Source organism: Emys orbicularis, chromosome 7 (assembly GCF_028017835.1).
Source record: "Emys orbicularis isolate rEmyOrb1 chromosome 7, rEmyOrb1.hap1, whole genome shotgun sequence".
Classification (NCBI taxonomy): Eukaryota; Metazoa; Chordata; order Testudines; family Emydidae; genus Emys; species Emys orbicularis.
In genome coordinates this window covers 122,326,001-122,351,768 of record NC_088689.1, presented here as the reverse complement: position 1 = coordinate 122,351,768, position 25,768 = coordinate 122,326,001, and the positions used below count along the sequence as shown (strand labels likewise).

Below are 25,768 nucleotides of genomic sequence, written 5' to 3'. Positions count from 1 at the left end.
TCAAAAAATATCATGCTCACACTGAATAAAATACAGTCCAAAGCTTTAAAAATAGTAGGGAGCCATTGCTTGTAGCTGTGGTACTTCAAATGGAGTGGGGAGATATGCCTTATTGCCTTAGACCTCTGAAAGCAGTTATGTGTATTAAATACTGGAATAACTTGATATTTTAAAAGCTTATATGCTGATCCAAGTAAAATGGTTTTAGAAGGCTTCTGGGAGTTTCATTATTTTATGACTAAATCAATACCCAGATTTATGCCTTTTGGACATAGAAACTTGAATTTAATTGAGAAAATGGATCTAATGAGGATGGACATATTTTGTGCAGAAATACTTTTTTTTTAATTTACCATTTGAAAAACGAACCAGTTAGTTTTGATAGTCAAATGGATTTAACTTTGGAAAAGAATGGCAAATGTGAAAGAAAGAAAGAAAGAAAGAAAGAAAGAAAGAAAGAAAGAGCTGTGGGTCCTGATGGGAGTCTGAGATCCTAGAGAATAGCTGTTGCGTTATTTTTATTCCTGAATCAAAGTTCCATTAATTATATAGAAAAGCATGTTATATTTCAATGTATACAGCTCAATCAATGGCATTAGTCGTGTTACAACTAGTAAGAACAGAAAGAAATGCTGATTCAAATACAGCTTTAGTACTTGCATGTATTATGAGGAATAGGAGGTATTGTGAGTTTGTTACAGTCTTCCTACAATGGGCAATTGGTTATATTGGTACAAAACAGACTCACAGGGCAACTATAAGAATTCATTTGAATAGATTTCTGTGGAATAAAAAAATATTAACTCCCAGTTCAGCAAAGCACTTAGGCATGTGCTTAAGTTTATGCATGTGCTTAAGGTCCCACGCTAAGCCTATAGGCAGAAACTCTTCATAATACATATGTCCTGTTCTTCTCCAGGCCCTTTTAGCATATTGAAAGGCAGAGGAGAGCTGGGAGGAAAAGCTAACAAGTGTAGGAATGTAGATGGAGGGAAGGTATTTACAGTTCATTTCTTTTAAAAACATATTTCTCCACTGGGGACATACACTTTTGCAGAATGAAGATAATGGATTTCGAGAAGGCAGACTTTAGCAAATTCAGAGAATCAGTAGGTAAGGCCTGGTCCACACTAACCCCCCACTTCGGACTAAGGTATGCCAATTCAGCTACGTTAACGTAGCTGAATTCGAAGTACCTTAGTCCGAACTTACCGCGGGTCCAGACGCGGCAGGCAGGCTCCCCTGTCAATGCCGCGTACTCCTCTCGCCGAGCTGGAGTACCGGCGTCGACGGCGAGCACTTCCGGGATCGATCCCAGAAGATCGATTGCCTGCCCTCGAACCAGGAAGTAAGTGTAGACGTACCCTAAGAGTCCATGGGAAGCAAGTCTAAGGGGAAAAAAGTTAAGGAGAGCGGGCAGTTTTCAAAGAGACATTATTAAGGGCACAAGATTAGACTAAACCAGTGCACAGGAAAGATCGGAAGTACAGTAAAAGACCACCCTGGCTTCACCAGGAGATCTTCAATGACCTGAAACTCAAAAAAGAGGCATGCACAAAGTGAAAACTAGTTAAAATTATGAAGGATGGATATAAAAAAAGCAACAAAAGCATGTAGGGACAAAATTAGAAAGGCCAAGGCCCAAATGTCCCAAATAGCTAGGGACATAAAGGACAAGAAGAAGACATTTTACAAATACATTAGAAGCAAAAGGAAGACCGGGGACACGGTAGGCCTATTACTCAATAAGAAGGGAAAGACAATAACTGAAAACGCAGCAATGGCCAAAGTGTTAAATAACCTTTTTGTTTCAGTTTTCCCCAAAAAGGTTAGCAGTGATCAGATGACTAACAGAATGTAAATGGGGTAGGACGTGAGGCTAAAATAGCAAAAGGACAAGTTAAGAATTACTTAGACAAGTTAGATGTCTTCAAGTCAGCAGGGGCTTATGAAATACATCCTGGAATACTTAGGGATCTGTCTGAAGGGAATCTCTGAGCCACTAGCAATTATCTTTGAAAACTTGTGAACAGGAGAAATCCCATAGGACTGGAAAAGGGCAAATATAATACCTATCTATAAAAAGGGGAATAAGGACAACCGGGGGTGGGGTTAGGAGGACAATCAGCTTAACTTCCATTAAGATAAAGGAGCAAATAATCAATCAAATCGATTTGTAAGCATTTAGATAATATAGTGATAAGTAACAAGTCACATGGATTTGTCAAATCAAATCTGTCAAACCAACCTAATATCCTTCTTTGATAGGGTAACAACCCTTGTGGATAGGGAGAAAGCAGTAGAGTGATAGATCTCAAATTTAGTCAGGCTTTTGATATAGTCTCACATGACCTTCTCATAAACAAACTAGGGAAATATAGCCTAGATGAACCTACAGTACTATAAGGTGGGTGCACAACTGTTTGGAAAACCGTACTCAGAGAGTAGTTATGAATGGTTCACACTCAAGCATATTGGGTGGAGGTCTCCCAGAGATCTGTTCTGGGTCTGGTTCTATTAGATATCTTCATAAATAATTTGGATAATGGCATAGAGAATACACATACAATTTGTGGACAATACCAAGCTGGGAGGGGTTGCAAGCACTTTGGAGGACAGAATTAGAATTCCAAATGATCTTGACAAACTAGAGAAAAGGTCTGAAATAAATAGGATGAAATTCAATAAGGACAAATGCCAAGTATTACACTTAGGATGGAATAATCAACTGTACAAATACAAAATGGGAAATAACTACCTAAGAAGGAGTACTGAAAAAAGGGGATATGGGGGTTATAGTGGATTACAAATTAAATATGAATCAACAATGTAATGCTGTTGCAAAAAAAAAGCAAACATCTTTTGGGATGTATTAGCAGGAGTAAGCAAGACATGAGAAGTAATTATTCCACTCGGCTCAGCACTGATAAGTAAGGCTAAGATTTAGTCACAGGTATTTTCAGTAAAAGTCATGGACAGGTTATTGGCAATAAACAAAAATTCATGGCCCATGATCTGTCCATGAGTTTTACTATAAATATCCCTGACTAAATCTTAGCTTGGGTTTTTCAAAAATTGGGTTTGTTTAATCTGGAGAAGACTGAGTGGGGACATGATAGTCTCCAAGAATGTAAAAAGTGGTTAAAAAGAGGAGTGTAATAAATTGTTCTCCTTAGCCATAGAAGACAGGACAAGAAGAAATGGGCTTAAACTGCAGCAAGGGAGATTTAGGTTAGATATTAGGAAAAACTTCCCAACTGTAAGGGTGGTTAAGCACTGGAAAGAAATTACCTAGGGAATTTGTGCATGGATGGCGGGTCGCATAGGCTGTGCCTCCCCAAACAGCCAGGCGTGGCCCCGTCCCCTGCCTACCACCGCTCCCTGTGTGCGGCTCCAGTCCTCCAGGCCCCAGTGCTCTGGCTGGGTCTGGGAAAGCTAGGGGTTGTTTTCCCAGAGCTCCAGGGCTGGGGCCATGCGCCGCCCCCCTTCCCGGTGCTCCAGGACTGTGGGGGCTGGGGCTGTGCACCCTCCCAGCACTCCTTTGGGGCTCGGGGGCTAGCCTGGTGTGGGACTGGGTCGGGGTGGGGGGGCCTCTGGGCCCTGGCTGGGGTGGTGGTGGAAGGGGCGGAGCCTTGGGCGAAAGGGGTGGGGCTGGGGGCTAACCTCCCCCAGCCAGCGGTTCACTCGCCTCCCATGAGTTTGTGGAATCTCTGTCATTGGAAGTTTTTAAGAACAAGTTAGCCAAACACCTTTGAGGGATAGTCTAGATAATATTTAATCCTGCCTCAGTGCAGGGGACTAGACTAGATGACCTATCGAGATCCCTTCCAAGCCTACACTTCTATGATTTAGTGAGAATTTTTCAGGCATATAGTTGTCAAGAAATTATCATGTACTGAGATATACTATAGAGAGAAAACATTATGACTGTATTTTACCCACTGATATCAATGGGAGTTGTGTGTGAGGAAAGAAGGTAGGAGCTGTCCCTTTAACTATTGCAGATGATAGCCATAAACAATAGTGATAGTCAATGATTTTTTATCTGTAGTTACACAGTGACAATAAACAATATCTGTGTCCTTATTGTTCTCTAGCCACAGTCAATAGATTTTTATTTTCTCCTATTACCTTGAGCAGGAAACTTCTGTAAATAAAACCTCACATACCCTCCTTATTAAATGTAATTTAAACGAGCATTTAGAAACACACGATGGCTTCTGTTACAGGAGGTAGGAAGGATGATCCCCTGGTTAAGGCACTGAGCTGGGAATCAGGAGATGTGGGTTTAATTTCTGGCTTTGCCACAGCCTCCCTGAGTAAGTCATTTGATTTCTCTGTGCTTCAGTTCCCCTTCTGTATAATAATACTGCCCTTCTTCATGAGGGTGTTGGGAGAGTAAATTCAACAATGCGTGTGAGGGGCTCAGAATGTTTTGTTGATGGGGCCATATAAGTTCCAGACATATACACTGCATGAGCCACTGAGCCAATGGTCTTACCCAGCTGTAACTGAAAACCAAATGTAGCCCATAGAACAGGGGTCGGCAACGTTCGGCACGCGGCTCGCCAGGGTAAGCACCCTAGCGGGCCGGGCCAGTTTTATTTACCTGCTGACGCGGCAGGTTCGGCTGATCACGGCCCCCACTGGCTGCGGTTCGCCGTCCCGGGCCAATGGGGGCGGCGAGAAGCGGCGCAGGCGAGCGATGTGCTGGCCGCGGCTTCTCGCCGCCCCCATTGGCCCAGGACGGCGAACTGCGGCCAGTGGGGGCCGTGATCGGCCGAACCTGTCACGTCAGCAGGTAAATAAAACTGGCCCGGCCCGCTAGGGTGCTTACCCTGGCGAGCCGCGTGCCGAACGTTGCCGACCCCTGCCATAGAATATAGAGAGACAATTCATAAATAGGAGTCGCATCGTTCCTCGGTAGATTCTCACTCACTATGAACTCTCATGCACACCAGTCAATTATTTCCCTTACAATGTGTGCCTGGAATGCTAATTAGCATTAATGGGATTTATGTATGTGCATCAAGACCCTATAATATTGGACAGTATGTGCTCCACCCCATATTAGCCCTGAGCTTGCATTCACTGTACACTCACATCTTCCGCTGAAGTAACTGGAAGCTTTAGATGCATAGGGAATGCACAGTCTTCCCATAACAATAACATGCAGTGCACAGACTGCAGCATGTAAAAATGAGGAGCACAACATGCCTGCACGTGTGTTCATGCTTGGGGAAACGTTGGGTAGGTTAAGCTGGCCCTAGAGAGAGCCCCAAATGTGCAGCTGCAGATACTTCTTTAAATACCGGTCAATAAAAATCAATCTTGGGAATGAATAACTTCAGGTTGTGCACTTTGTATCCATTGCCGCTTATCTGGGATGACAGAAATTCTGGAGCAAGTCCTGCTTGTTTTATTCACATAAGTGGTGTCCTATTGAAGTTAATGGGATGACCATTAGCTAAAGTGAGCAGAATTTCTGCATAATTTTGGCTGAAAAATTTGTATAGGAAGGGACCACTTTGTTTATCTAATCTGACCTCCTGCATAACACAGGCTACATAAATAAAAATTATAAATTAATGGAGATATCCTATCTCCTAGAACTGGAAGGGACCTTGAAAGGTCATCGAGTCCAGCCCCCTGCCTTCACTAGCAGGACCAAGTACTGATTTTGCCCCAGATCCCTAAGTGGCCCTCTCAAGGATTGAACTCACAACCCTGGGTTTAGCAGGCCAATGCTCAAGCCACTGAGCATCAAGCTTCACATCTGCTCCTGACTAATACCAGAAGTGTAGGGTGCTTTACTGGGGAGTTAGTTGTATTAGATAAATAGATTGTTTTCTGACAAATTATTGGTGCTTTTGTCCCACTAATCTTTGTAGTGTCTTGCTGTTCCTAATATTTCTTAAGATTCTGTTTCTTATAAACAAGGGCTATGATACAAATTGGTGGCTAATCTCTATGAAAATTGCCAAATGTCCACAAAGCAATTTGAAGTGCTGGAAATGGGAGCGTTTTTGCATGTTGTTGTGACTTCAAAATTGGTCTTATTTTTCTGGAATGTTTGCACTCAAATGTGCAGAGCAGGACAGACCAAAATAGAGCCTAGATGTGGACCTTCACACCACCTATGTATTGCAGAGTTTTGCTCTATAGGCACTCTATCCCTGGAAACACAGAGGAATGTTGTTGTAGGAAGGAGCAGGAATGTAGCCAGTAGATTTGCAATAACCCTCACATTAACATTTGTATACAGGACCTTTAGTTCAAAAGCCCAGGCTAAAGGAGCAATTCCATTAGGTGACAGTAGTAGCAGGCTGTTACCTTCTATTTTTGACTATCCATTAGAATGGAATGTGGCACACACTTCATAAGCTTGTTACCAGTACAGCCAACTCCAAGCATTCTCAAATCACGAGTCAAGCCCCTCCAGAAATCATGGGATTAATTTAAAAATCCGGAGATTTTAAATAATAGTAAATTTGGAGTTCTGGGTTTGGAGCCTTTAAGGTTTACATTTTTAAGCTTTTCTCTTCAACCTTGAGGGCTGGAAATATCTATTCTTTAAAAAAAAAAAATATGAAAGCTAACAGTCTCATGTAATAACATGACTCCAGGAGCTGAGGCTTTAGGAAAAACACCAAATACCACAATCATGAGTGTTGCCAACACTGCAATAGATGAGCAGAGTGGCCACAAATCAGCATGAGATCTGCAGAGAACAGCTCTAAAATGTCTATTCATTTGACCTTTCCTCAGAGATGCAATCACTTAGAGCTAAATCCTCCTTCTATCTAGACTCTATTTAAAAAAATACTGCACTTTTATGCCAGGGCAGTTTGAGTTAGACTTTTGCCAAATGAATTTTTGCAAGCATGTTTTTTTTTTCTCTTTATTTTGTATATGAATGGGGTCCAGGTAAAATATTTTTAAATTCACTTCAGGCTGGATTAGTTTTGGGGTGGAGGGGGGGGGGAAGCTATTTTATTCTCCTTGTTGCTACTTTATTTAATTAGTGTTCTGTTTTTAAAGTGGCAGGCTCAGCTTTGCCAAGTCTGGTTCTCTGACTCATGCTAGAACAGTTTTATGGTCCCACCTGCAAGTAGGGAAGTTTAAATAAAGCCAACTAGCCCCTCAAAGCTTTATTTTTAAGTCCATGGACATACATAGTCCATTCCATTAAATTAGTACAACTGCCAGATCCTACTGTTTATATACTTCTGTTCTATGAGGACCCTATTCAAAACGCATAGACGTCAGTAGGCTTTGGATCAGACTTCTGTAGAGGGGGGAAATGTTCACTGAAGCACTTGGCTTGTTCATAAATATGTGCTCTTCTCATCGGGGGCTTTTTATAGGAGCCATCTCTACTCATCCCTACTGCTAGAATGCCCTTTCTATGGAGCAGAGAGCTGTCAGCAAATAAGCAGCCAAACCCTGTTTTCCATAGTCACAACAGTTGGCCTGTTGAATTTAATGGGTTGAGTTCAGCTTCATCTCCAAGAGGGATACAACGTTTAACTCACCTTGTAATTCTGTGCCCTTTTTCTTTCCTCTTCCCCATTCATTACACCCCTGGGAGCAATCTGGGAGACTACTACTGCATCCTTGGTACACCTGACATGAACATTGACCTCCATGGAGGATTGGGCTCTAAGCGTGTGTACACACACACACACACACTTAGCCAACCACACAGCAAAGTGTGTGTGTATGAGCCTTTCAGAAATTTTCTTTCCTTTGTCCACATTGGCTTCCCCGTGGAGTGTTGCATCATCATATGATGTCATCACCGACAACAACGTACAGCCACCAGGATTGGTTAGCTCCCCCTTGTATTTTTATCTGCATTAACCGCTCCTGGCTGGCTGGACCCTTCCTGTACGTGCATAAACATGAGCAGATAACTGAAAATCATGGAGCCTGCCCTACTACTGTGCAACATGAAACTGAGTAGAGGGCTTAGCTCCTGGAACACACATGTGCCCCACAATCTATGCAGAATGCTTGGGGGATTCATGGAGGCATCAAGTTGTGGCTTGGAGACCCTGGGACTCTATGCTGCCTGCCTTTGCAGATACCTCACAGTTCACAGGACTTCCCCTGCCAACAGTTGCCCCTCAAGTCTTCTTGTAAACGGGATTAGGGGGTTCTGCCTGTGCCAAGCATCTCCCTGTGAACAGTCAGTATAGCCCTTGTAAGCTCCCTTGTAAGCTCCCCATTGGTTTTTTTGGGAAGGGTAATGGAGGAATTATTATTATTTAATCTTTTATATGGTTACTGGAGACCCCAATCTTGATTGTTCTACGTGCTCTGCAAACACTGAGGATGACATGGCCCCTGCCTCAAAGTGCTTGTTAGAAATGGAGACCATGCTCCCCGTCCTCCTTCCTGTGCATGGGTCCCCAGCCCTAGATAGGACTCTCTGGAGCACCAAGGAACGAGGAGGATGGTGCCATGAAGGCAGCTGACCCCCTCAACCCCCACTTTTCCGTGTAGTCCCAGGCAACCTGTACATGGCGGCTGGGAAAGAAGCTAGTCCCTTCTCTGCTTTGGGATGACACGGCTGTCCTCACTCACTTTTTTTCTCTCATTTTGGTTATATCTGACCATGGGTGGGTTTTTAAATACAAATGTGTAACAAAACATTAATAGTAATCTTGCATAGCTCCAATGCCCCTGATAGGGACCCAGTCCTGTTCTTATCTCCGTCGGTAGTCAAATCTCCCTTTGGCTTTGGACAGAGTGGGCCTTTATGTGTTGATTTTCCTGTAAACTGGTTACTTGGACATCACGGTGTCAAATGTTACCAAATGCCCTTTTTGTTTGTAATTTAATTCTGGGCACAAAATGCTGGGTTCAGCAACCAAAGGTTTCTAGAGAATATATCATTAGTCAATTCAATCAGCTTGTAGTTATGCTTCCTGGTACCAGATGGCTTTGATTATGATGCCACCAAGGACGCTACATTTAGGAAGGGACCATGAAGGAACTTGGGCCCTCCAAGGCAGGGTGGCTGACTCAAGGCAGGTTGGTGCATCACCTTTTCTCATCATACTCTGGGATCAGGAAAGTAGTTTCTCCTAAACAGGCTGGGATGGGTGGTTCCCTTATGAAATTCTCCATCTGAGATGACAAATAAAGCTAGGGTTTGCCCTGCTTCTTGGAACTGTCTTACTGCATGAGCAAATCAGCATTTCTTCAGCTGTAACTTCATTCCTGGAAATATTGTTACATGATGTGCCCTGGCTGCCTGTCTCAGGGAGAATGAGAACACAGTCACCCTCATGTTTTCCATTGTTGAAATACTAGCATAAATCTTTCACTAATGCACTGCTGTCTTTTATTATAACAGTCACTGCAGCATAGAAAAATACGTCAAATCCCTCCTTGGTGGTACAGTCACTTGTTGGCACAGCGCTGACATGTTGTTTCTTTCCTTAAAATGGCTTTGTAAAGGGACAAAAAATGAATTACTAATCCTCTGGCAGCACCAATCATGTTTTGACAAATCTGAGTCTTAACTGTTGTACATAGGAAGGTTTAAAACAGTGGGACGAACAAAGTCCTATTGACAGGTTTTGACAAAATTCAGTCCACTAACAATCTCAGATCACACTACTGGGGCAAATTCTGTTCTCACTTCTGCCTGTGCTACACCACAGAGGTTGCACAGGCAGAAGTGAGCGATGTTGTACAGGAAGGAGTGAGGGAAGACAGAATTTGGACTGGTGGAAGTAAGCTCTCTTCAACCTGCACTGGTAACTCTGCCTGCCTTGAGACGCCACTGACCCTGTGACTCTTGTCAAATCTATCTTTTGTGTAGGAGCAAGGTACTTATTGGTCAATGCTTCTCTCACCCTGGCACAGTGCCTCATGCCCAAGGAGCTTTCACAAGGTGGCATACATTAGAGGAGTCCGGAGGTTGTTCTAACTTGCGTATGGAGCCAAAGCAATCCCCAGCACTTGGGTAAGCACAAAGAGCCAGGTCCTCAACTGATGTAAATCAGCACAGCTCCACTGATTTCAGTGAAGTTGTGCCAATTTGCCCCCAGTGAGGATCTGGCCCGCTGTGTTCAAATCAAAATTGGATGTCTTTCTAAAAGACATACTCTAGCTGAAACCTGAGTCCTTGGGCTTGATGCAAGAAACACTGGGTGATATTCTATGGCCTGTGTCATGTAGGTCAGACTAGACCAGAGGTTCTCGAACTGTGGTCCGTGGACCACCAGTGGTCCACAAGCTCCATTCAGGTGGTCTGTAGATAGTTCCTTCTAAGGTGCGCACCTGGGCAGCCGCACGTGAGAGAATGAACAGGTGTGGCTCCACTAATTAGGTGCCTAGCCCCTGAGAAGATGCACATGTAAGATGAGGTGGTGGCTTTGGGAGAATACGGGGTAGGTGGGAGGGGGAAGGGGGGTGAGAAGAAGGGGTGGGGGGAATTTGGGACATGCAGGGCTACAGCGGCCAGAGAAAGAGATGACTTCCCCCAGCTCCAGGGTTGCAGCTGCCATGGAGAGATCCCCCTCCTTCCCAGCCCCAGCTCGGGGGCTGCCGCAGCAGGGGAGAGAGGGAGAGACCCCCCCCCTTCTTCCCAGCCCCAGAACAACCTACAGAGAGAGGAAAACTGCAAATAAAACACACACACATGACGGCCAAAGAGCTGCTGAGTTAAAATGTTCCTTTTTCTTTACAAAACCTTCCATGTCAGGACAGGGTACATCTGTTTTTAGACCCTTAGCAATAGCTGTGATCACAGCGAAGGCGACCACCCAAACCTTCAGCCTCTTGTTTCTTCCACATTCAAGCTGCTTGCCCTCACCTTTCTACACACCTCAGACTGGATCTTAGCTGGTTACCGTCTCTTTCTTATGTGCTGTGCGTGTCACTCCTCTAGTCTTCTTCTCCCAGTTATGACACCAGCCTTTTTATCATGCTGCCATCAGTGCCTAAAGCTGCCTTGTTCACCCCTCTTCTCACTCGCCTCCTTTAAATCTCTTTAAACTTGCTCCTTCCAGTGAGCTTTGCATGTAAAGACGGGGCACCCTTGATGGCCATGCCCCAGCTGCTGACGTTACCTATCACTGTGCAGAAGTCTGGAGAGCAGGACGGTTGCTCCGAGGCGTCCTGGTCTGAATTTCTCATCAGCCCTTTGCTTGTCTGGGGAGCAAAGATGAGCTGTCCCCCAACCATCATCTGTGCTTCCTCTTACCTGGCTTCTGTTGTTCTCTGGCTCTGCACAGGAGTCCCAGGAAAAGACTCCGTTCTAGACACAAAGTGAGAAACAGCAGCCGTTCTGCGACTGTAGCTGCAACAAAACCTTGTGGTAGGCCTGGGGAAGAGCTTGCACCTGAGCTCCCTGCAGAGCTGTGTATAAAGGTGATGTCATCACACCACTGCGAGATATAGGAAGTGCCAATAACCAGCATCAAAACAGCAACACTGACTCTTCACAAAGTGCTGCCCGAAGTACAGAGCAAACAAACTAAAACACCAGCCATTTTTAATCCCTACTACCTGCTTTCTAGTCACAGGCCCTGTAGCAGTTAGGGTTGCAACAACAGAAGAGATGACTATTTCAGAGAGAAGTGGGGTTTTTTTTTTAAGTTGATTATGTTCCTTTAATTAATCCTCAGGACAGTTTTGCAAAGTAGGTATTAGTGCTATTTGCCAGATAGGGAAAATGAGGCAGGGCTGTTAAGTGACTCGTCCTAGGCCGCAGATGGATTTGACGTCATAGCCAGGATGAGGACCCTGGAGTCCCTGTTTCTTAGACTGCCAGAGAGACTAAAACTTTAACTGAGCTTCAACCTGCCAAAGTTGTATGCATGTAACCCAGAATTAACCAAGTCGTAGGAAGAGGGCAGCTCTGTTTTGGTCCTGTCTTGTAGAGAGCTGACATTGGAGAATGTGATAGTTGGCCATCTGGGAAACACTTTGACTTCCAGGGTATATGCAGGGTAACATTCTGGTGCCCCCTGAAAGAGGTTGCCAATCGTTTGGCATGGGTGCAAATAAGCACAAAATGTCTGGCAGAGCTCTCAGGCAATTTTTTCCCTTTCCCCCCCCCCTCTGCACCAAACGTTTTACAGTCTTTGTGAGACTATATAGATCCTGGGGTCTGGCAAGTGAGGCTGCAGACTGTAACAGCAGCTGGCCTTTAAACTCTGTTTTATAGACGGGAAACTCTCTGGTTCCATAAGGGGTGGGGGTATGATCCTTTGGCGCTCGATGGAACTAGAACAGGTTTGGTGTGGTGGGAGGGGAAGAATTCCAAGGCCATACTGGTCTATTAATTGTTTTCCAAATGCAAGTTAAGTCTGAAAGTTTTTGGCTGAATCACCTGGTTTTTCACAAGGTAATTTGTGAGGAGAGCCCAAGATACAGATGCAGGGCAATCTAGTTCAACCTAAAAAATAAAGTTAACATCAATCTGAAGTGTATTGTAGCACAGAGAGCCGTAAATTTTGTTCTCAGCTATGTAGCTATTTCTTATTAAGGCTGCAGATGGATTTGGTGTTAGAACCAGGATTACAGGGGTCCCTGTTTCTTAGCCTATCCTAGGCTGCTGGGGCTTGACTCCAGACTTAACTGAAGTCCATATTGAATAACGCCTGTGTATCTAACCCTGCCCTAAGAAGCAAATGGCTCAGGTCTGCAGAATGCAGGGGGCAAGGTCTAAAAACGTATCATATATCAAAAAGAATTAGAACCAAGATCCCTTTTGAATTATTGCAAGGATGTTTTAAAATGATTTGTGTCTCCTGCTGTTCCTTCTCTCTCCTTTCTATAGACATGTCCATCCTGAATTGTGCCATGTCTTGCAATTAAGGCCCTGGGCTGGGACTCAGGAGCTTGGGGCTCAGTTCCTGGCTCATCCCAGATTCCAGGCAAGTACCTTAGGGTGGAGTTCTCAATCTCTCTGAGTGTGTCTACACTGACTGGGGATCGATGCTGCGGCGATCGATGCACCTGGGGTTGATTTAGCGGGTCTAGTGAAGACCCGCTAAATTGACCCCAGATCACTCTCCCATCGACTCCACCGGAAAAAGAAGCATAAGGGAAGTTGATGGGAGACACCCCCAACGTGGTGCAGACACCGCAGTAAGTCGACCTAAGTTACGTCGACTCCAGCTACGTTATTCACGTAACTTTAGGTTGATTTAACCCCGTAGTGTAGACAAGGCCTTAGTCTCAGATTTTCAGCTGTAATAATAATACATCCTTTGTCTATTTAAATGGTAAGTTCTTCAGGGCAGGGACAGTCTCTTCCAAGGTGTATATACACTGCTAGCACAATAGGGCCCTGATCTGAGTCACAGCCTCCGGATGCTACTGCACTACCAATAATTAATAATAATAAAGCAGCTTCTTAAGGTTATCAAATGACACTGATCTTGGCTCTGCCTGATTTCAACAGTTTCCTCATGCATAACCTTTATATGTGCCTTGGCCTCCAATCATTTCTTACTAGATTGACCCACTCAAAAGGAAAAATATGTAGCTCTTTAGTAAGAAAATAAATTTTTCTGGCCCGACTAGGCAATCAAGGTGAAGCATCAAAGGTTAATTTATTTCCACCTGGAATATGTAAGGAGCAAGTTATATTTGACTTTACTGTGCCATGATAAACTTTGTGTAGTATAACTTTTATAAAGGTAAAACTCATTTTCCATGACTTAAACCTTTGTGGAGCGGTGCTATGCTATGGGCAATTAGATTTAACATCTCTGGAAGCTCTAAAGGCATTTTAAAGGACTCGGTCTTTTGTTCCAACTCTAGCTCTCAAAGAGACTGAGACATTTTTGGAATGAGTTTTGATGGACTTATATGAAAATTTATATAACTAAGAATTGGATTTGTTCCTCTGGAATATTATGGATTATTTTTTATGTTGGAATTACACAAGTGTGCAGAGCTGCATACAATTGGCTTAATGTAACTAAAAATATACCTTGTGCTTTCCAACTGGATGTTTCCAGTTTTCCCTCTCATATAATGACTTTATGGGTATGTATGGGTTATAGGCTATACGAAACTCTGAATTTTATATTAAAAGTGAGGGTTTGGAAATGGATTAATTGTTGGTTATTATATTTTTGAAAAGACGAATCTTGATGTGTGTCCCTGTTTTTAAGCTCTACTGAAATTAAATATTTAGAAAACTTCTTTTAAAAACCGTAGCTACATGTAAACTCGGAAATGATTGAGCAGGTCATAAAATAAGATAGTGAGAGAAGAAAGTGAAAACTACAGGGGTTAGTGAATAGTACATATCCACAGAATAAGACGTGGCTTTGCAAATTCTTCTCCAGCATATAGCATTGCACATTTGCCTCCAATATAGCAGAAAAGAGTGGAGGTTATACCAGCAAGAGAAAATTCCAGGAAAATTAAAGATCACTTGCCATTTTTGTTACTGGCTAATATCTATCTATCTATCTATCTATCTATCTATCTATCTATCTATCTATCTATCTATCTATCTATCTATCTATCTATCTATCTCTAATCTGTGTTTGTGTATATTTAATAGAGCTGGCCAAAACTTCTTTAACATTTTTTTTTGGTCGAAATGTGGTGTTTTGGCAAAGGCAACATATTCTGCAGAGGCATTTTGATTTTGACAACGTTCCTGAGGTTCAGGGTGGACTGTCCAGTCCCTTCCAGAGAGAGGGAGACCCAAAGAGAAAACCTGACCTTTTTAATCTGAAAAACAGATATCCTGATACAATTCCATTTTGTGAAAACATTGGAAAGGTTTTGTTTTCATTCCAGTGCAGAAATAAAATGTCGGAGAAAAACCACAGTTCTCACTCTTTTCAAAACCTGTAATTGTCATTCTCCAGCCAGCTATAATATTTAGAGAGAGTGTGTGTGTGTGTGTGTGTGTAATTACTTTATCTACTGATAAAGAATACTAAAACTTTGGGGAGATGGATGATACACATTTACTGGAATAAAGACGAACCAAGGATGTTCCTGTAACTTAGCTGTGCACTTATTACATAGCGACAGCAGGTACAGTATAAAATAGAAGCATTAACAGGATGTTCAAGCCAGGGAGTTGTAAATACTGTACAAGACGAAACATACATTTGAACACTATAAAACTAAATTCTCAGCTGTCTTCTTACTCCTTTCTCTGTGCTCTGTCTTTTCTAAACAGGACATGTCACTTCAGTTGTATAATTTTCTCATATTTATATTAGACTTAAATCTTGTCCTTTCTCAACTGTGCTGTGCTAATGGAAGCCATTCATGCTTTTTATACAGTTGATCTAATAAAATCTCCCTCTCTTCTTTGCTGTTATTTTTATTTCATAGAAAAACATGGCAAAGCTGGCAATATACATTGTGTATACAGTTTAATGACATTGATGATCATTTTCTTGTGCACTCATATGATTCTTTTTCCTTTTGTGCCATGTTCATTTTAGTATAATGTTGTCCGGGGATGAACATAACTATGTTTCAGTTGCAAGATTGTCTAAGACAGAAGCATAGTTTTTCAATATTATTTTGTCGTTTAACCCATTCTGTTCTGGCATGCCTTCCCTAGAATGTCTGTGAACAGCTTTTTTTTCCTTTCAATTTTATAAGGAGGCAGCATGATCCACTGGGTAGTGAACTGGCCTCGAAGTCAAAAGAACTGGGTTCTATTCCCAGGCCTGGTGCCTGTGCAAATCACAATGACACTGGTGCCTCAGTTTCCCCATCTGTAAAATTGGGATAGTAATGGATGCTCAAGCATTTTGAGATCTAGATTAATTCTGATGCATAAGTCCTAAATTATGTCCCCATTTGCCCCCCAATCTATCCCATTGAGTTTAGAGGGGAGGCCGAATTTGATCCCTAGATTTTGGAATTATATTATTACACCAACTGATGTTTCTGGAGATCAAAGCCCTTTATTAAGGGAGCTGACGCACCACAGGCAATGCTCTTTACATTGCGCCTTGACCCAGGGCATGGAGGAGCTACTGTAAGGGCCAGGAAGGGCTCTGTGTACACTCAATCCTTGGCATCTTTGCTCAGGGTGCCTATTATATTGGTGGTGCTTATGATGTAGGCACATGCCCATTAGGAGTTGGCCTGGGTCCACCAACTCATTTTATATAGGCCACGGAACACAGATCAGATGCCAATGTTTCTTACTCACATGCAATATTTAGAAAATCCAGGTCATTATGTGGGGTTCATTATTTTGCCTGTACTTGTTAGGCTGTACAATTTATATGCTGTACGATGAAATAATGAGCAATTTCTCAATAGAAACCTTATTTTAAAAAACAACACAGGAATGATATAATAATAATTAATAGTAATTTATCTATATTACAGCAGTGCCTAAGGATCCTAATCAGAGTCATGCCACCACTGCCAGCTTGAAAGACATTGGTCATCCTGGTTAAGCTGAGATTGTGTCAGAAGGTAAAATCAGCCCCGGAGCTCTCAGAAGCTGGAGGATATTGAAGGGGGCCAATGCAGCCTGCTCTCCTCTCTATACCTGGCCATCTTCTTGGGTTGAGGACATGGGTCCTGGGTTCCTCTCCTGCACATCTTGAGGGATTCAGATTGCCATGGAGAATCAGACGCCAGGCCTGTGGTCTGTGGGAACAGAACTGAGTTTCAGTGCAAAGCCTGGATTTCCATGATTATTTATTTTGTTGTTTAACATTTATATTGCAGCAGCAGTGAGAGACCAATCATGTCAGGGCCACCCTGTGCTAGGAGCTGTAAAAACATATAGTGAATGGCAATCTCTGCCTTTAAAGTGATTACAGCCTAATCCATGTTGTGCCCCATGCGCCTTCTGTGAAGTGCAAGGCCATTTTCTCCAGGGTGGGGTGGGGGAGAGGAGGATGCAGAGGAATCTTCATGAGGAGACTCTCAGAAAGTTTGCAGTGGACGTTATCCTTTTCTGTAGGAGGGGAACAAGTGGCTCGTTGTGATTGGCTCTCTCCTCCACCCAATCTGTCAGTGTTTTATGGATTAAAAATAAAGTTGCTGAAGAAAGGCAGAGTATCAGGGAGATGTTCCCATTTACAAAATGGTGATATTTTATTCCTTGTCTTAAAGAGTTGAGGTTTCACACATTGCAGAGCTGACATTCACTTTGGCAGCACAGCTGATTCTGACAGCATGGACCAATGATGCCACCCAAATGCCTCCCACTTGGGTGAGTAGGCCTTTCTCTAAGGGAAACAAAAAACACAGCTCTGAATTGCTTCTAGTACCTGTGCTTAACCTGTCTGTACAATGTCTGTCTAAGTCTGAATCTGATGAATGGTTTTTGTCTGACTTGTGAAAGTCAGGTATGTGTGGGAATAAGATGGATCTCTAAATAGAAAAGCTAATTTCTGGAATATTTCAGGGGGGGAATTATTCTAGCCCACTTGTTCTGCTGTCTGATCTCAATGTGCTAAATAGTTCCTCTGTGTCATGAACATGCAGTATGCTGTATTTTACAATTAACCATTTTATGAGGGAAGACATGAACTGTTAGTCCTTTTGGTGATTAAGGTAACATAAGGATGAAGAACATTTTCCAGGGTTTCTTAGTTTATGCTGTAGAGCACAAAAATATCCATCTGCATTATAAAACAAGAAACCAAATAGCATGCCCCCATAACCATTAAGTGAGGAGACACTTCTGTACTATTTAAAAGACCATCATTGATTGCTGCAGTGGTTCTCAACTTTTTCTATGTGCTGACCGCATGTCACAGCAGAAAAAAGTGTTGGGAGACCTGACCCATCTAGCCATTGTTGTGGTTGTGACTCTCCTGGTCCTGTTCTCACCATTTCTCCACTCCCCTACCCACAGGTTGAGAACCCATGTTTTCCAATATGAAGAAAAGCTGGCTTTGAAAGGTAATAGGAAATATGGGCCCAATTCTACAAAGGCTTAGTCAAATAAACCCCGATCCTGCTAGGCGATGCACGTGGACAGACCTCTTTGCTCCTGATGAATCTGACTGAGGCCAACTGGGCAAAGGTCCTCCAGAATGCATCACATTGCAGTGTCAGGGTCATGAGTAATCTTCCTTATCTTTTCACATACGTGCATTGAAATCAATGAAACTATTTGCATAAATAAGGAAAGGAGAACTAATGTGAATAAAGGTTTGAAGGATGCAGACCTCTGTGTCCAGTTCTCCACACTGAAAATTTACTCCCCAGTAGGACATCTGGCACAGGATAGACAATTTGGAAACACACATTTTAATCCTTAAACTGGCTGAAGTTGAGAAAAGCTTGACATTGTATGGTACGTAATACAACAAAATGTAAACAGACCTATTCTACTCCACCCCCCCAGCTCAACAAGAGGCACAGAAATCAGGTACAGTTGAGTCTACTGCGCCTTTTGCCAGATGCAATATATATTTTTATTATAATAAAAAGTGTTGAATATGCAAAGGAGACTAAAAGGCCTTAAAATATTTATAAGAAGAGTATTCAAATCTAACATTTTTACTGTATGGTCTTTTTTTAAGAAAAGAAATACACGAATAGTTGTTGCATCTTTTTAAATCTCTTGTAAATTTCAGGGTTGATGCTCACATGGTATAAATCAGGGTATGTCTATATTGTAATCCCAGGTGGTATCTGTACTGCCATGGGTTGTGATTGCAGCTCGAGTCGACCTACCCAAATTAGCTTTTACTGGAGTGGAACCCTGGGTAATTATTTGTGGAGCTAACCTGCACCGGTCCGAAGCATGTGCTACCAGAGCGTCACTGCTCTGGGATCTGAGCTCGCTAGATTAAAGCTAGTTAGGAGATGTCTACTTGAGTTGCAATCACAATCCCTGTAGTACAGACGTACTGTGCATTATAGCTGCACTGCTTTCAATGGAACTATATTGATTTGTACCCGATGAGGATCTGATCTTGTACATTTTCCACAAGGATGCCTGTTTTGGACCCTATAGGCACTATATTTCTTCCGTACTGAAATCAGTGGGCTTGCTTGGAAATCTGTGAGTGCACATAGAAAGCAAATGCTGCCACAGAGCAGGCCAGCTTCAGTATGTAAACCTCCCACATGAACGAGCAACTTACTGTATTTTCCTTTTTGCTCAATATGCAGGTTCTCCGCCCCTTGGTAGCTGAATTTCCATCCTTTTGTTGTCACACGTGTAATGTACAATGTTCATTTCATTTTTATTAATCAGACCCATTATCAGAAAAGAAAAATACAGAGAGTGTTACAGACTGTAGTAAGTGCCTCCAAGTTGGATACTGTCATTTTTTATCTTTTGTGCATTTTTTTTATCTTTTGTGCACTCATGTCTGTTTTCCAACACTGTTATTGCTTACAATATTCTGCTCTTTACAAAAAAAATCACACAAACAAAAATTGGGAAAAAGCGTTACTGGCTATCCATAGGGAAATTCTCCTCTAGAAGTGTGCATTCAATTTCTATTAATGCTAATTAGAATGAAGGAGCTCTTTCCTAAACTAATGAACAATAGGCATAACCTGATATTACATAATGATAGGCACACACATTAATACACTGTTGAATTGCAGTACCCTATTAAAATGCATCCTCTTCAAAATTCACTGGAGATTTTGTAGAGACCTTTATTGTAATTACATCTAGCATGGTTTCTAATTCACTTAATTTTCTTTTCTACCTAAACTGAGCATATAAGTGTGTTTTAAGAGATTGTATAAATACATTTTTAATTATAAAATGATGTTATAGCATACATTATTAATAATACCCCACAATATGTAATACATGTTTATATATGAATCCATTAGGAAGATGACTTAATATATATTATTCCTAAAAGGATATTCTAATGTGTCTTATGTTTGTGGATGGAGGGAAATCCATGTTGAATGCAATAGAGAGATTTTTAAAAGCATGAGACTGACCCTGGGCAAAGCAATTAGCACAGCTGGTATTTAGGAATTTTGTTTTCATCTGTGGCAAGGTAGGAAACAGGTTTTCATTCTTTATTGGCTTCAGTGGCTTGTGAAATCATACAAACAGAATTTTCTTTGGTAATGCTATACAGTTCTTCCAAAGGGACATCAGAGAATAAACACAGCCCTGGTTAGCAAACACTCCAATTATTTAAAAAATCTTATATCCTTTTTACTCTGTCAGTTTCCATTCAGACAGTTTGTGGGAATTCTGTCAATTGTTTCCTATTAGCGATAACAGACTTCAGAAATCTCCAAGGCAAGTTCCAGACATTCACTGGTTTCGTGACAGGATTCAAAAATGCTGCAATCAATGTCACAGTCACAGTTACAGTCATTGTTGGAGTGGTTTTCACTGGAGGTATGGTGATATCTATAGGATGGACAGCACATATTTATCAACCAATTTTCACAGGTATTAGGCAGCATTATAAGAAAGTCCCAAAATTGGCAGAACAAGCAGGCCAGGATAAGAGATGCACATTCATCTAAGAAAAAAGAAAAAGAGTGAGATACAGGAAAGAAAGAGGGCTTGATTCACTACCATAGTACTCCAAATTTAGGCAGATGTAACTACATTTAAATGAGACCCAGAAGTCAGAGATCCCTGCAGACTACAAACTAAGCTTAAAATATAATTTTGAAAAATTACAGCCGTAAAACATATTCCATAAAATGATGTCCTGTGTTGTTTGGTCTGGAAAGAAAAAAACCCACCATCTTTTGGATGAAAGTATTCCATATGAGTGAAACTCACCTTTGTACAGAGGGATTTAAGTAGGGCTGATGCCCTGGGCTGGCCCTCTGCACAGGCGTGAATTTCACTCAATGAGGATACTCTCCATTGTACTACATTATTACAAAAAAGCACAATCATATCTCTAGCGTGATGCCAGTAATTCCACTCATACACAGCATCTGCCATAGGCTACAGCAGGGGTCGGCAACCTTTCAGCAGTGGTGTGCCGAATCTTCATTTATACACTCTAATTTAAGGCTTCACGTGCTGGTAATACGTTTTAACGCTTTTTAGAAGGTCTCTCTATAAGTCTATAATATATAACCAAACTACTGTTATATGTAAAGGGTGGCCTGCTGGGACTCCGGGCCCGAAAGCAGGATGAGCAAGGGCTGGAAACCAAGATTGGCAGCTGAGGTGAGTGGAGTAGGTGGCTGGTAGGCCTGAGCAGGGCTGGAGGCCTGGACCCTGTCTGCAAGAGAGCATCCAACCGGAAGCAAGGTGAGTGGAGCTGCACGGTAGAGACCCCTGCTGGCGAGGGGCCAGCAGCCAGAACCCCAGAGCAGCGACTGGCTCGGCCTGCTGCCACTCTGGGGTTTCTGCCCCGAGCTCCTGCCAGCTGAGGTCTCAGCCCGCTGCCAGCCTGGGGTTCCTTCACCCCCAGGCCAGCAGCGGGTGCTGAGTTGGACCTGCGGGGACCCGGCTGGCAGGAGCCGGCAGCGGGAACTCCAGAGCGGGGAAGGCTGAGCGGCTCAGCCCGCCGCGGCTCTGGGGTTTTCACCGGCGGCTCCTGCCAGCCGGGGTCTCAGCCCGCTGCCAGCCTGGGGTTCCTTCCCCCCCAGGCCAGCAGCAGGTGCTGAGTTGGACCCGCGGCGGGTCCCGCAGGAGACGGCAGCTGGCAGCGGGAACTCCAGAGTGGCGGCGGGGCTGAGCGGCTCAGCCCACGCCGCATGCCAGGAAAAATCGGCTCGCATGCCAACTTTGGCATAATTAACCATTGGAACAACTTACCAAAGGTTGTACTGGTGTCTGCATCACTGACAATTGTTAAATCAAAACTGAGTGCCGTAGGTTGCTGACCCCTGGGCTACAGAATAGATTTTAATTTTTTCAGATAGGAATTTTTAATTCAATGTAGAAATCCTCAGTCCCAATCTTGTACCCCTTCTGCAGGCAAAACTTCCAGTGGGGATTTTGCCTGCATGTAAAGATTTCAGGATTGGGCCCTTGGTTTTGAAATAATATTTTTCTGGGCTGTCAGCCCATCAAAGCATTTTAGGGCCTGACCTAATGCTCACTAAAGCCAACAGAAAGAGTTCCACTGGCTTCAGTGAGAATTGGATCAGGCCCTTAAAGTCTGCTAAAAGCTTAGTTATTAGTTGTTCAGATGGAAAGGGTCAGTTAGGATGCATATGATGCTGTATAGCTGAATCACAGAATTATGGCAGATGGATGAGGATTTAGATGAATTTATGGGTGAGAGCAGAACTCACTTGTGGAGTGGTGTAAAACAGCACAGATTAATCACATGCTTCTAGTCTGATTTTTATAAGGAGTCTGATTTAATAGATTCACAGATTCTAAGACCAGAAGGAACCATTGTGATCTTCTAGTCTGACCTCCTGTATAAAACAGGCCATAGAACTTCCCCAGAATAACTCCTAGAGCAGATCTTTTGGAAAAACATCCAGTTTTGATTTAACAATTGTCAGTGATACAGACACCAGTACAACCTTTGGTAAGTTGTTCCAATGGTTAATTACGCTTACTGTTAACAAATTATGCCTTTATTTCCAGTCTGAATTTGACTAGCTTCAATTTTCAGTGAAGTTCAGTGAATGCTAGTTTGCCACACTTACCAAAAAGGGGGCGGAAAAGGAAGAGTACAGAGTAGAGTTAACACATTGCAGTTTGGTATTCTATGCTCTGCCCGGGGTCACAGTTCACCCTCTCTCTTAAATAGGCTTTTCATCTTCTAATTCACATGCTCGTTAATTTTTAAAAGGGAAAAAAATGTAGAAAAAGAGTATCAACTAGGAAAGATACATTTTAAAGGGAAGTCGTTTTCTTTCCAGCATTGTGTAAGGGAGTAACTCTTACATATCAGCAAGCATCAGCCCCAGAAGAACTAGCTCATGACTAGAGTAATTGTCCTGTAATAAGAACAGGAGTACAGACTAACACGGCTGTTACTTTGAAACCTGTCCTGTAATGTTGCAGGTGCTTTGGCAGCCACTTCATACTTACAATATATATAACATGCCCCAGAAGGTTGCCTTAATGTGCTCACCCAGGCTCTGATTTCCCCGTGCTCGGCCCCTAGAATTGGAGCCAGATTTTCCAAACAGCTCAGCTCCCATTTGTTAGCTGAAGCAAGATAAGGTGTTCAGAGGCAAATCTGAACTATTTGGAAATTGGCAGAGACGCAGTTTGAAGTGTGGTGGATTCTGCCAATGATTTGCACTTCCAGTGCATTCACTTATTTCAGAAACCCTAACATGACCTTTTCCCTTGCTCATTCAGCTTTTTGTTTCTCTTTCTCTGTTGGTTGTTATTCTTCAGCTATACTTGTGGTGATACCATATCAGAAGCCACACTTGACTGCACCTTGCAATGCCTATCAACAAAGGTTTTTGTCTTCCCCCCCCCCCCCCCTCCTGAAGGATCAACGCAAGTAATTATCAGGGCCCAAATCTTTTCAACTGTTTTTTTTTTCTTTATTTTTTTAAGGAAAATATTTCTCAGTAGTGAGAATTGTTTCCACTGGTACTTTCAGGAAAAAATATTGGATGTTATCAAATTGCTCGCTCTGGTATGACAAACTGTCATATCTTACTCAGCTGCATTTGTTCTGTTGTGGCATGATATATATCATGTAACATAATGCAACATGACCAGTGAAGTTAACTGAGAAGTTCACCAGAAAGTTTCCAGAAGAATTTTTTTTAAAGCTTCCTTGATAAAAAAAAATCAAATAAAAAAAATCACTCCAACTTCTTTATTTGTTTAAAAAAAATCTATTCAGCAGGTAGAATAAAGCATAAATAGCATGTGATTGAAATTCTTTCCGTAAGTAGCATATCATTGGCAATGTTATCAATTTTAATACTTATTTCAATATGTCAAGATCTATTTAAGTTCAGACAAGCACAACTAACTTCCCAGTCAGTTCTGTAGAATGAGAATGACTAGATTTTGGTGATACTTAGTAAATTCATGCTTATATTTTTTTCTGAACAAATGAACTGAAATAATTAGAAAATTGAAACATTTTATAAGGTGACACTGCTGCATTTAATTGTATGAAATTTACAGTGTAGAAAATGTAATCATTTTATCCAGTAGTCCATGGTGTAATTAAGACTATTCTTTTTAGGTATCTTATATTTATGAAATTTCCCCCTTGCACCTTGATAAGATATATCAAATTCAAAATAATACAGCAATTAGGGATCTTTTCAGCTTTTTCTAAAATAAAAAAATAAGATTTGTTTTCTAATAACACAGATTTTCCTGAATTTATTAACCTTACTGGTGCTCACATAATCTTCTGAGAATAGATATAGTTCTTAAGGGTCTACCCAGGAAAGGGACCACAGAAAAAGCACAAGACTTTAATAATAAAGTAATGTTTCAGCACAAAGTCTGTGATGTGCAGTAAAGATGCTTTTAAATTCCCATCAGAGCACACACCATGAACTGTGCTAATGGATGTAACACATCTTGCAAAATCTGCATGTGTGAGGCTTTTTTGTTCTGTTTTAAGTGGAGTAATGTATATAAATAATAGATATTAGCAATTAAGCATCCATTCCTATGCATTCATTTATATATTTGAAAATAAATTAGCCACAAACGGCACAAAAGAAGATGCAATCTCCTGTTTTCTCTTCTGTTTTCCCTGCTGCTTGTGAAAGGCATTATTGCATTTATCTCAGTGAGAACAATGACCTCAGCTCTCAATTTCTACATTATTAGATTAATTACCACAAAAGAACTATTTTTAATAGTGTTCCGGGTCTGCCTTTGCTCTACATTTTCTTGCTCTTCGTGGCTTGTGGATGTCAATCCATCCTTAATTCATACTGCTGAGTCTCGGTATGGGCCTGATCCAAATCTCATTGAAGTCATGGGCATCTTCTCCATTGACATCAGTGGACTATGGATCAGACCCTCCTAGAGCAGTTTCTGCAAAGTGAGCCAAATTCTTCTCTCAGTCATAGCCAGGTAACACTGCTGGCTTCAGTGGGGTTCACTGGCTTTAGGGTTTTTCCAGGGCTGTATCAGAGAATAGGAATTGGCCATATGTGTGCCTAATAATCAGCTACAATAACTAGTCAGAATAGATTGAATGAAGTGTTCAGTGACAAACACAAATCTTGAGTTTCCTTGGCTTTCTTGGCTTAGGTCCAGTTCTTAACATTCTTAATTGAGCACAGATTGTTTTCGTTAATTTCCTTTGCTTTTCGTTTTTTAACTGTGTGAAATCTGTTATTTACTTCACATATGTACCACTCCTGTGTACCAGTAACAATTTACGAGACCAATCCTGTAATCACTACACAGGTAAAACACCCATTTGTGTTGGAACTGCTGGATCAGTCCCCCTTAATGGAATAACTACTTCACCTCTTTAAAGAAGATTGAATGCACTCTGATATCGCTAGAAGTATATGAAGCACTACAATTATTACAGAATCAGTGATACAATATATCATAATGGTTCCTTTGGAGCATTGTGGTTTATTGTGTTGATCTGTACTTAGTAGTTCTTAATGCAAGGATCATTAACATGATATAGCTGACACGTTTCAGCTTTATTATAAAATGCCCACATAAGGAACTTTAGTCTATGGAACAAGAGCATCACAGATATGTCTATGAGCATATTTAGGACTAGAACCTCAGCTGCTGTAAATCAGCGTAACTTCATTGACTTCAGTGTCGTTATGCTGGTTTACACAAGATGTAGTCTGTACTAAGTCTACAGAACCTGGGTGTTCTGCTTTGGTGCATGGATATATGATGGTTAGTGAAATTCTTATGAAAGCCAATGATTGTGTTGGCACATTA

The 25,768-nt window shown here is 42.0% G+C and overlaps 1 protein-coding gene across 1 annotated transcript in view; it reads right to left on the bottom strand.

Annotated features, from left to right (window-relative positions):
- Window positions 1-20,184: 20,184 nt before the first annotated feature.
- The window catches only part of MDFIC2 (MyoD family inhibitor domain containing 2), a 105,029-nt gene continuing 99,445 nt past the window's right edge, over window positions 20,185-25,768 (bottom strand). The window contains exon 3 of the mRNA XM_065408266.1: window positions 20,185-20,444. Coding sequence (XP_065264338.1) covers window positions 20,185-20,444 — 260 coding nt within the window. The remainder of the gene's footprint in view (window positions 20,445-25,768) is intronic.